The 13,013-nt window shown below is 45.1% G+C and overlaps 1 protein-coding gene across 1 annotated transcript; it reads left to right on the top strand.

The window, feature by feature from the left end:
* Nucleotides 1–6: 6 nt before the first annotated feature.
* On the top strand, nucleotides 7–3,167 carry si:dkey-87k14.1 (leucine-rich repeat transmembrane protein FLRT2). Its single transcript, XM_066685599.1, is given in 5 exon segments — nucleotides 7–122; nucleotides 125–261; nucleotides 264–1,154; nucleotides 1,156–1,780; nucleotides 1,783–3,167. Coding segments are annotated over 5 exon segments (1,989 nt in total). The 5' UTR covers nucleotides 7–16; the 3' UTR covers nucleotides 2,013–3,167.
* Nucleotides 3,168–13,013: the final 9,846 nt, after the last annotated feature.

Here is a 13,013-nt window from a genome sequence, read left to right as displayed (position 1 = left end):
TTTTCCCCTCGCAACAATGGAGTTACAGGTGCGGATATGGAATAAAGATGTGGCGGCTTTTATCAGGCCGTGGATACCCATACTTCTAGGCCTTCACATGCAGTTCTCGTGGGCCACCACGTGCCGGAGGAATGCCGTTGCGACAGGACCTTTGTGTATTGCAACGAGAGGAGTCTAACGTCAGTGCCTCTGGGGATAGGTGAGGGCTATAAGACCCTTTACCTCCACAACAACCAAATCAACAATGCTGGATTTCCGCTGGGGAGCTGCACAACGTTGCCTCGGTGGAGACGGTGTATCTCTATGGCAACCAGCTTGACGAGTTCCCCATCAACCTTCCCAAAAACACCCGGGTGCTCCATCTGCAAGAGAACAACATCCAGACGGTGTCCCGCGCCGCCCTGGGCCAGCTTCTGCGGCTGGAGGAGCTCTATCTGGACGATAACTCCATCTCCACCGTGGGTGTGGAGGAAGGGGCTTTCAGAGAGGCCATCAGCCTCAAGATCCTTTTCCTCACCAAAAACCATCTGAGCAGCGTCCCTATAGGCCTCCCCGAGGAGCTCAAGGAGCTGCGCCTGGACGAGAACAGGATAGCCCTGATCGCGGATGACGCTTTTGAGAACGTGACGGGGCTGGAACGCCTCCTGCTGGATGGCAATCTTCTCACAGATGAGGGCCTGGCGTCCGGAGCCTTCCAGAGTTTGACCAACCTCAAAACGCTGTCGATGGCGCGCAACTCCTTGATGCTTCCGCCACCTAACTTGCCCACCAAGTGTTTGATCAAACTCAACTTGCAGGATAACCTGATGAATGAGATCCCATTGACGGCCTTCCACGGCCTCCACAGCCTGGAGAGGCTGGACATTTCCAACAACCAGCTGCAGTCCCTCACACAGGGGGTCTTTGATGGCCTTCACAGCCTCAGACAGCTCACTGTTCGGAACAACCTCTGGCACTGTGACTGCAACATTAAATGGGTCATATTGTGGCTCAAGTCCCTGCCGGCCACCCTCAACGTCCGCGGCTTCATGTGCCAGCGGCCTGAGAGTGTGCGGGGTATGGTAATCAGAGAGCTGAACCTGGAGCTCATCCAGTGTCCCAGCAGCACAGCCACAGTGCCACAATTCACACGACAGCCCACGCTGGCTTTTTCCCCCCACCGCTGAGTCATCCGCCACTGAAACAGCCTTCTTCTCGCCCCGCATACCCACCCCTAGCTTCACCCCTGCCCTGCTGCCGACGACGCACGTGGAAGGGGAGCGAAGGACGGACATCCCGGAGAACATGGGGCAGGAATCACTGCAAGTGTCCTTCATCGTTTTGAACAGCTCTTGCGTTCAAGTAAACTGGATATCCACCTTCACTGTCACGGCCTATAAAGTTACCTGGGTCAAGCTGGGTCACAGTTTGGTCAACGACCCTCTGCAGGAGACCGTGGTCGACGGAGCGCAACAGGGAATCGGGCTGAGCCACCTGGAGGCCAAGTCAGTCTACCGGATTTGCGTGGACCCACTGGATGCTTTCAATAATTACCACCCGGGAGATGATAGCATTTGCTCGGAGGTGATGACCAAGTCCGCCTCCTTTGACTCGAACGAGAACGCGGCCGGGCCCGAGCAGGCCAGTCAGCAGGACCTCAGTTCCTCCATCCTGCTGGCCGGTCTGATCGGCGGGGCGGTTCTCATCGTCCTGGTGGTGCTGCTGAGTATATTCTGCTGGCACATGCACAAGAAGGAAAGGTCAGACTCGTCCAAATGGAAATACAACCGCGGCAGGAGAAATACGACTACTGCGAGGCGGGGACCAAAAAGGACAACTCCATCCTCGAGATGACCGAGACTAGCTTTCAGATAGTTTCTTTGAACAACGAACAACTCCTCAAAGGAGACTTCCGCATTCAGCCCATTTACACTCCCAATGGAGGCATTGGCTACAGAGACTGCCACATGGCCAACAACAGCACAGCTTATTACAAGAACAGCGTTCCAGAGTCCAACCCTTGCCATACATGATGGTTCTATTTTGATTATTTGTGTTTTTTTGGTTTTGCTTTTGAGAACGAACAAACAAACACAGACAAGGTATCATCCTTTGTATTCGAATTCAAGTTAAATACACTGTATAGTATATATTTCAAAGAGGAACTGTAAATGATGTAATTTATACTCTTACCAGTGATATCGCCTTCTTTTATATCCCCCAGTAAAGCGCAAAAATTGATTTATGATTTACTAGTTTCTCCTCTTGTATTACTACTGCAGAGAGAGCCTTATGAAAAACAGCTTGTAGAACAGTGTCACGATCTCATTGAACTGGAGTGCGTACGCAGAAACTTGTTTACATTGTTGTGCACAAAGAAACAAACAAACAAAAAAAAATAATCACAGAAAGTGCCCAGAAATTCTTGGATATTTATGTAGAGTTTGAAGAAAAGGAAAATGACGGAGAGCAGGAAAGCTTGTGTGTGTTTGAGTGAGCGAGAGCGAGCGCAAGAGAGAGAGAGTGAGAAAGCGAGAGAAGTGACTCACATTATTTACGCCTGACTTCATTGTTCCTTAGTTACGCCACTAGATGGCATCTTTTTTCATTCCCTGACGTTAATTGGCACCTCGGCACTTATGCATTAATCCGACTTACAGCATAAGCATTGGCCTGCGCAGACCGCAGATGCTTACTTACCTGGCTTTGGATGGAAATAGAAGTGCAGGAAACAAACCTGAAATAACTAGGTGTGCAAATGGATCTCACTCTGATGAAAGTGTGTATTCGGCTCTGGGAACTGCAACGGCAACAAACACAAGTATGAATTGGCACAGGTCTTAATTCTAGTTTTTTTTAATGCTTTTTGTTTGACGCCTTTCAGCCACCTGACAGCAGGCACAGCTCTTGTGGAGTAAGACTGATGATTACTGTCCATTATCTCTGAGCCCGTCTACCCTCTTGTGTACATTTGTGTACTTACGTTACAAAATTGGGCAGAGGTAATATTGTCGGGAAACATTAGGCTGTAATGCACTGGTTCAGGAAGATGCACAGACCCACTACATCACCATCATTTTCTGGTTATTCCATATTCTAATTTGAATGCTCTTGTTTCAGCTGCTGCATTGATAAAGTTTGTAAAAAAAAAAAGATCCAAAAAAAAAACGTGAGCCGATATTGTTTATCTGCATTTTTTTCCATGATTTATTTCCAATATCAATAAACGTTGCCTCGCTGATGACTGGAGTAAGGGTTTTACCAGTCGATTCACTTGCCTCTAAGCAAATGCTTTTATTTTGTGCAGAGTGGCGAACACTGGGAATATTAATCTTTTCTCTTTCCCCCTGCAGTCGTGCTCTGTGCCCTGAGACACTCTTATTAAAATAAATAAATAAATAAAAATCCTTTCACTGGTAAATGAAGATCAGGTCGATGGAAAGGACGTGAAATAGAGATTTTCTTTTGTAGCCAACGTCAGTGAGACATCACACTCCAATATATATGACTGTCAAATTAATGTCTATTGATCGGTTTTATGATCGCGCATCAGCTGGGCCTTCTCCTGTGGAAGACAGGGATTGCGTTGTTAAAAGTCACCTGACAACTTCACTTTAAATAATAAAACAGCTTTGTTAGAAACTATTTAGGAACCTCTGCTTAATGTGAGGGCGCCCCCTCCAGGGCGTGTTCCCGCCTTGCGCCCAGTGATTCCGGGTGGGCTCCGGACCCACCGCGACCCTGGATAGGCGCTCACAGACTATGAATGAATGCTTAATGTGACAAATACCACTTGAGTTGTGTTCCTTAGTCCATAAATTACTCAGTAATAACCAGAGAACACTCCCCCCATTCTTTAATTCCCAGTCAAATTCTTGTTAATATATTCATTCTGGAGCATTGGGGAGACATCAGAAACCTGTAACATATCACGATGTTTCAGCGTTCACCGTATACACTGGAATTACAGCTTCTGTTAATTAATTACGAGATGATTTTGGCAGGGATGGTGTCCCACACCTCGTCGTTTCTCACCGTCAGTGCAATCTCAAACACATTCAGTGATGTCAAGAGCTGGGGGCTGGGGAATCAGCACCGGCAGCTGCTTTGTATGATTTGCAGATGTTCTTTGGTGTATTGTTTCTTTTTCTCAAGAGCTATGCATCATTTCAGACCCACAGGGTGGAGCTTTTAGGGTTTTCACAGTGGAAGGATGGACAGCTATGGATGTGTTCAGATGTGGAGCTTGGCTGTTCTCTCTCTCTGCTGTTTTTCTGATGAAGAAATGTTGGTGGGACCCCAGGTTTTTTCGTGAATGTTGGGAGTCCTGTTTCTCTGTTCATTTAAATTTTGATACAAGTTTATTTTTAGCTTTCCTCCTGTTCTCCTTCCTGATCCGACCTCCTGCAGAACGAACACCTTGTACATATTGGATGGTTTGACAGGAAACGAGTGCTTTATTGTGGGCTGAAATGTTTATGGCCTTGTGGGTTTAATTCGGCGGACTGAGAAGTGCCACTAAACCTAACCCAGCCGTCAAAAAGGGCGCTTGCCGTCTCGTCGCAGACGGAACCAGGTTACAGTTTGACAGATTGCATTATTAGTTGGGCCTCACAAAGTATGAGTAGCGCAATTTCACAGCTAATAACTCGCACACAATAAATAACACAATAACCCCCCTCCCGCCACCACCACCACCACCACCACACACACAAACACACACCCGCCCAGCGCTTCTCATAGTGACCTTTCGGCAGCGTCTCTCAGGGTCTGTGCGAGACAGTAATTAGCTATTAAATCTGCACATCTGGGTCCTCCAGCTGTGTGGTCATCTCCAAATGAGCTACAGAATCCGCCCCGCTTCTGCCGCACGCTCCAGTCGGCCCCAGAGACCGGAGGAAAGGCCACGAGTGTCGGACGGCGATATTAGCTCCGTCGCCGACGCTCAGTGTGCAATCACAAACAAAGCGAGCTGGGGGAGCGCGAGTGTGCGCGAGTGCGCCTCCATTCATTTCAATCAATTAATGCTGGGAGTCCAATTTGATTGCAGATTTTCGTGCCAGACGCCTAGTCCCTGCACTGAGGGTTAATGGGTTTTGCTGCAGCATTTTTTTCATTTTATTTATTTATTTGTTTATTTTTTTTGTTTTTGTCAGGAGCCACCGGTTTCACACAGACCTCTGCGAATAATCAATTAAAGTTTAGATTGTCAAGAAAGTAGCTGGTGTCACCGGAGTTCGCTGACGCCTGACAGCAAGCGGGGAGCCGAAAGCAGGCCGAGTGCATTTAGAGAGACACCGTTGCGGCAGATGGATGCGTGTGGGCGTCTAGGATATTCATTTCAAAGTGCTGGAGGGGCATGGCAGGGTAAGGCATGAAATCTGTGTCACAATGGGTCTGCGCCTCACCCTTGGGTAAAAGAAACAGAAGGGCTACGCTGCGGCAAATTGAATACACGCGCTGTAAAACACGCCGGTAGGAGAGATGTAGCAGAGTGAAAAATTTAGCCCACTCCCCCCATTGTGAGAAGGCCCCGCAACATCAAAACCAACATTTATCCCTTAAACGCCTCGATGTGGATCGTTAAGCCCAGCGTCTTTGACCATTGCGCCGTTCTCTGAAGAGATATAACTCAAAAAGAGATGGTCCGAGGCTGTGGCTCGGGTCATCGATAACTGTCAGAGTTGGTAATTAGTCATTGTAGCGGTGTACTAACCTGTAGCAGACAAGGCCTGTGCTAATATTGATATGTTTCTCTTCGGGCCTGTGCTCAGGAACAATGCGGCCCACTGGCCACCCGTATAGATCCGTCTACCCACGCCTTGGCCCTCTACGCGTCTAACAGCGCACTCTACCTCCGCAACAACACGAGATATTGTCCAGCTGTCGAGTCCGAGCACAGCGCGATATCGATCACTCCGCCGCTCTTCAGAATTATGAAAAATGGCCTGGATTTGAGCCCCTCTCTGCCATTGACTGACTCTCGCAAGAACAAAAAAAAAAAACACAAGACAATCTTTGAAGCTGGCACAAATCCCCTTGGTAACTCTGATCTTGGACCAGATTAAGACGGAAAGCCGGTAAATATTTAATGAGCTCAAGCAAAAAAGCAGAGGAATTATAGAAACAAGACACGGCAAACACAAGTAGGTACTTCTTGAGCCCCCAGTGTTGGCGGGATAATAAAGCCGTGTCAGAATGATGAGTCCTCCAGTTGTCGCACTGAAGAAACTCGCTTTATTGGAACGTATTGCTCAGCAGTACCTGGAGAGGGGAGCATACCTGCAATCACCGTATCACATGCCCTTCCGCTTTAAGGCTTGACTCGACTGTTCTGAAACTTCAGGCTTTAACCTGCTCTCAGGAGCCTGACTCAAACAGAGACGCGCGTCATTTCCATGAATATAAGATAGTGGAAGATTCCGAATGCCAGACTGCAAACCCCTGCAACGGAATGACTTCACAGTGTATGCTTACAAAGATGAATCCATAACGTGTTGCTAGTTGCAGTAGATATTTCGCTCAGTGCTCTGTTTTGTGTAAAGAGATGGAACGTGGTTGAATTATTCCTTTGATGACCATCTAACAGTGTCTTTTAATCATATGCACCTTTCATTTTCACAATCAGGTTGGATCTGCTTTAGTTTTGTTAACCGTCAGTTAACGGTGGATCAAAGGCTAATCTTACGTGGTAAATGTATTAATAAAATGTGTAGGACTTGTTTATATTTAAACACGAATAATGTAGGAAACGAAACATTTCAGTTACAGAAACTATTGTGTTACAGAATGTTTTCATCACCTCATGGAACTGGCTCGTAACTCACTCACTCACTCACTCACATTTAGCAACTGCTCCACTAGGGGGTGCCATGTTGTTCACTTAACGCCTACAGTAATGAAATGGGTTTTATTGAATGCTATTTCAGGGGCGGCACGGTGGCGCAGCAGGTAGTGTCGCAGTCACACAGCTCCAGGGACCTGGAGGTTGTGGGTTTGATTCCCGTTCCGGGTGACTGTCTTGAGGAGTGTGGTGTGTTCTCCCTGTGTCTGCGTGGGTTTCCTCCGGGTGACTGTCTGTGAGGAGTTGGTGTGTTCTCCCCGTGTCTGCGTGGGTTTCCTCCAGATGCTCCGGTTTCCTCCCACAGTCCAAAAACACACGTTGGTAGGTGGATTGGCGACTCAAAAAGTGTCCGTAGGTGTGAGTGTGTGAGTAAATGTGTGTGTGTTGCCCTGTGAAGGACTGGCGCCCCCTCCAGGGTGTATTCCCGCCTTGCGCCCAATGATTCCAGGTAGGCTCTGGACCCACCGCGACCCTGAATCAGATAAGGGTTACAGATAATGAATGAATGAATGATCTATGGTAAGGGAGAGATTAAAGTGCACTTTCAATATTAACAAATATGAGAGAATGTGAACTCCAAGCCAATAGTTGATAATAATAGTTAATAATTGTGAATTGCTAGTGTGGCAAATATTGATTGTGAACTTAATGCAGGTGTGTCCTGTGAGGAATCTCAGATCTTTGACTCCTGAAAGCAGATGTTAGACCGATACCTATGGACTTTCTCAAAAAATGAAAGATTTCGGTCAAAAGCAAAAATCAATGCATTAGTAACTATAATGTCCAAGTCATAAACACACAAAAACCTTTGATATCAGGGTCTTCTTCAGCTCATGCCCTGCTGCTTTCTCCTGCTTGCTGTAGTTTTGAGGATGTTTCCTATGAGGATGGCGTGATGCTAATTTTAGAGTTTGTTTCATTCTGATGGTGAGTTGTTTATCACCTGTTTCCAGGAGCTGAGTGACAGTGGTGTGCTTAGTCTGCAAATGATACAACATGAGCACAATAAACCTTTCCAGCATCACTTCTGTTATTACATGGTAATAAATCAGATGCGGGGCTTGAGCAGTGTGTGCAGCTAAAAGGTCTGAGATGAAGCAGAATAAGGAAACACTGCAGTCAAATCTCAAACCTAACAAAACAGACCACGGATTTACACAATTCACCCCAGGTCTGGTTCATCAGCTGAGACATGTTTGGCATCAGTGGTCCAGACGTCTGACGCCATGCCCAGAAATGTTGTATTTTTTATTTAAACCTTGAAATAAACAACAGAAAGTTTCACAGTTTTGAAATATTTGAAACCAAAGACTTCTCCGTGTATTTTCAGGTCACCATCTAAAAAAAGGTCAAAACCTTATTTTGATTCTTCTCAGAGTCTGATCTCTTCCCTTGAAGCTGATGTTCAGAGACTCTCAGGTGGACTTTATCGACTCATCAGAGCCTCTCACTCACACTGGCGAAGTTCGCACAGCATGAGTGAACATTTCGGAGTTCAAGCGAATGGTACAAGACTTTCCTTTTCACTCAGATTTTTTCGTTGGAAATAGAATTTGTACAAAATCTTTGAACAAAATTAAAAAATAATCACTATATGTCACTGATAAAAACTGAATTCTGGAGTATGTTTTTAAATGCGAGTGAGTTACAGGCCTGTTCTATGAGATACATCACAGCTAATAATGAAGCAAGTCACTTGTCAAGCAACTGGAACCCAACAGATCTAACAGCAACGTCAATCACAGAGCAAACAACTGTAGCAGCAATATTTAAGCCTGAATGTTGCGAATTATTTCTCACCACCTCAGAAACCACATACACAAGCAAATTTGAGATTATGCCACACCTCCACAAGGGGGCACTCCTGAGAGTCTTAGTGTGTAAGACGGTGTGCGGTGGTTGCAGGGATCTAAACAGAACTGTGTAGTTTGGGTCCTTCTCAAAACATCGTCACTGTCCAAAGAAAAACGTGAATCACCAAATGGTAACTTTACAGGAGTCGGGGTGGAGGGGGCAGGGGGCAATTAACAGACATTAACCCTCTGGTGTTGAAGAACGCTCCGGCGCGTCAACGACCATTCACGATTTTTCTATTAATATCTTAGTGATAGCACAGCGCAGAAATACAGTTCAAACACTCTGTGAATGTGCGGAAACCGTTCTTTCGATCGTATGTTATCGCGACAGTACGCGATACTGTACATCCCTATACTGAGTTACAAGCCTATGTATAAGCTTGAGACACACCTCCTCTGCCTCGCGCAGTGTCTAACTGGTGGATTCACTTGTTTTTAAGACTCTGATAAAACTATTTCAATCACCAAAACAATTCATCCACACGAGGAAAGGGATGTTTTCACAAGAAATATAAAGATTTTCTAAAATCGGATTTAAGTTTATCAAGGTTATAGACAGATTATCTTTTCATAAAATGCTGAAGGTCACATGGGCCTCTCTTAATGAGAGCGCTGAGATGGTTCTGAACATTTTGATATAAAACATGTGGGCAATATATTATAATACAAGTACTTTAAAGATGAATTTCAGAAAATTTAGAAAATGTCTCCAAATGACTCCAAAGGGTTAAAACAACATGGCTGGCTGACAATTAAACCAAACAGGTTGATTAGAGTGAGACAGGATCAGGGACCAATCATAAATAAGTTTAAAAACAAGCCCAAAACAGAAAAACAAGGAAGTTGCTACTATGCCATCATTTGTGAGCAACAAAAATGCAGACCTAGCAGCTCTTAAAGGCGGTCTGTTTCAGGCATGTAGTTAGCAACCGCTCAACGTCCAATGAGTCCAGCTATTTGTAGCTCCAGCAGAAAATAAAAGAAGTAAAGTACAGACACAAATCACGCATTAGCAGGTCAACAGCATTTGAGATAAAGAGGAAAACTGTTTAAAATTTGGCCAAAACATCGCTATATTGTTCATGATGCTGTCACATTGACCAAGGAAGCATCTGAGACCTGGCCTGGAGGAAATATGAGGCTGCTTATTAAGGTGCTGGTTTACCGCTGAGCGAAGCATCAATAGAATAAATGGCTAGGTCGAGTCGATTGATCCGTTATTTAAATGTACGCTCACTCCCACACACACACACACACACACACACACAGTCGAGAGCATCTGATAGATCTGTAGGAAAATTGCATATTTACTGATTCATTAGACTCTAGTCTGACACTTTATTGCAGGGGAAGTTGATGATGTGGAGCTTACATGCGATCCCACAGCCCCCATATGAGCACTTCCCTCTAATGACTTGCTGATGCATGTTTAATTGCTAATGAATGAGCCAAGGAGCAGGAGAAAGATTTGGGTAACTCACTTTATTGGCGCTGGAGGGAAGTAGACGTGGAAAAAAAAAAAAAATACACCAGTCTCTGTGCAATCATCAATAATTTCACTTCCCTGTAACCACCTTCTAAGACAAATATTAGAGGCCAACTACAACGTTATGCTACAAATTCCTCCATAGTGCCATAATCACGTAATGAAATTTTGGTGCCGTATATTGGACCTTCTGTAAAGCTGCAGGCAACCTCTCGGCCCCCCGCCCACGGCCAGCGGGTAATTATCTTTTTCTTTTTTTTTTCCCATCTTCAGTGTGATATTAGCTGGAAATCCACAGAGGAAGATGAATTCTGTTTCTGATCTGTGTACTTCTCGCACAACTTCTGTTGCAATTTATCTTTGCCTTAAATGCAAATGGCCTGCAGTCAGTGAATACCAAACTAGTTTTTGTTAGAAACATTCAGAAACATTGAAGACAGATCCAAGTGAATATGTAAATATCCAGTCGGCTCTCAGGCCTTAAACGTTAAGTTTCTTTTTTGCTGACTGGCCCAACCTGTCTTTGTCATGGTTCTTGTGCCTCTGAAGTGTGAAATGAATACGCTGAACGTAATGATGTAGGGTTAGTGTTAAGGCTGATTTATGCTCAACGTTAAATACTTATGTCTGTACTCTGCGTTCATTTCGTCCGTATTCATGCACATTCTCCAAAGGCTAACGGATACAGATGGAATTGTGCAATACCACTGGAAAAGGTAGGGGGCAGTGCAGCTGAGAGTTCAAATGAAACACAACCTCTGGTAAAATATGTGAAGTATTTAACATTCTCACAGATCACCACAGTTTACACCACTGCCTGCTTCATCTATTTTGTCGTACGTAATATTATGTTACCAGTAGAGCTGGACGATACAATTTATATCGCAATATATTTCTAATATATATATATAGAATTGTTTGCAATGAACTAAACATATGCTGTTAAAATATATATTGACATATTTAAAATGTGTATAAAAAGCATACTATTTTCCATCCATCCATTATCTGTAACCGCTTATCCAATTTAGGGTCGCGGGGGGTCCAGAGCCTACCTGGAATCATTGGGCGCAAGGCGGGAATACACCCTGGAGGGGACGCCAGTCCTTCACAGGGCAACACAGACACACACACATTCACTCACACACTCACACCTACGGACACTTTTGAGTCGCCAATCCACCTGCAACGTGTGTTTTTGGACTGTGGGAGGAAACCGGAGCACCCGGAGGAAACCCACGCGGACACGGGGAGAACACACCAACTCCTCACAGACAGTCACCCGGAGCTGGAATCGAACCCACAACTTCCAGGCCCCTGGAGCTGTGTGACTGCGACACTACCTGCTGCGCCACCGTGCCGCCTGCATACTATTTTAATTAATACATTTTATATTGTGATATATATTGATATTGAATTATTGCCCAGCCCTAGTTACCGTGTTGGTTAGAAACATTTCACTCTGAACTGCCCTCTAGTGGACGTATTACTTAATATCTATTCCAACATGAATGTAAAGTACATGGGCAATGAGAGTAACAACGCTGGAAACTGACGTGTCCATTCACATAGGTAAAGGGACGATAGACGAGCCTTTAGACCAACAGGCAGCCATCTTGGTGTCCAGGGAACAGATGGGGATTAGGTGCCCTGCTCAAGGGCGACTCAGCCATGGATACTGAGGGAAGAGAAAGTACTCCTCTTGCTCCCACTGCCCCTCCATCAATACCGCTCATTTTTCTGGGCCTGGGGATCGAATGGGTGCCCTTTCAGTCCCAAGCTCTTTAAAGGGTAACATTTAAAGAGTACAAAGACCTCAGCACTGGACTGTGCAGCAGTGGAACTGTGTTCTCTGGAGTGAAGCACTATTCGGTACCTTCTGAAATGAGCAGGAGTGGTGTTTGGGATCCAGAACTAATCGCCCAACACAGAACCTGACCTCACTAATGTTCCCATGGTACAATGCCACCAAGTCCTCACTAGACGTCCACAACTATGTATTAGTGCCATAAAACTATTCAGATGCATTTATTTCATTATTTCACATTGTCCCAAATGTTTTGTCTGCAGCCGCCCACACGACGGACCCCGTCTCTCTCCATAAGTCCAGATGACGCTGCAAAATCCACTGTACACAATAAGGATATACATCATTTGTTGTGGACTGATCGGCCTTTCATCTTTTCCCTGTCTAACAGATCGTTACTTTCTCCAGTCACATCAAAGAGTGTCCAGCCGGCGGCCCCCCGAGACCCTCTCCTCCTCTCATGCCTGTTCCATTCTCTCCCTCGCTCTGTCTCTCGCAGACCGGAGGAGAGAGAGATTTCCTCAGAGCTTTAATGTGGACTACAGACCCTCTGCTGTCTGAGTGTAATAACCCCGTTCTCTCTGTTTCCCTCTAATATTCATCACTGCTCTCAGTTAATGAGAAATCTACAGAACAATGTCTGACAAGTAATTTACATCAATCAAATCCAGAGCCAATGGAGCTATTGCCCCCACCTCCCTCCACTGATATACATTGTTCATTACTGATGTTGTTGAACTCCCACTCTAATGAAACTGAGTATGAAGTCACTTTGGCACAAAATAAAAAAAACATTAATTTATATTTTTCCTGTCTTTACACTGTCTGTAAATGCCATGATTTTTTGACCAACATTAGATACTTGTTTGGTCACTTTAGGGCGATACCATCTCACATTTATTTCATACAGCGACATATAGATTCCCACATTTTTCAAATCTACTGTAAATAATATTTTTACACATATTTTCTATTAAAGCAACACTAGGTGTAATACTCCATTTTGGTCCCTGGGCTCCCTTACAGTTCATTCATTCATTC

This window comes from Hoplias malabaricus, chromosome 1 (genome assembly GCF_029633855.1).
Source record: "Hoplias malabaricus isolate fHopMal1 chromosome 1, fHopMal1.hap1, whole genome shotgun sequence".
Classification (NCBI taxonomy): domain Eukaryota; kingdom Metazoa; phylum Chordata; class Actinopteri; order Characiformes; family Erythrinidae; genus Hoplias; species Hoplias malabaricus.
The sequence above is the reverse complement of the archived record's forward strand: the minus strand, read 5'-3'. Positions and strand labels throughout refer to the sequence as shown.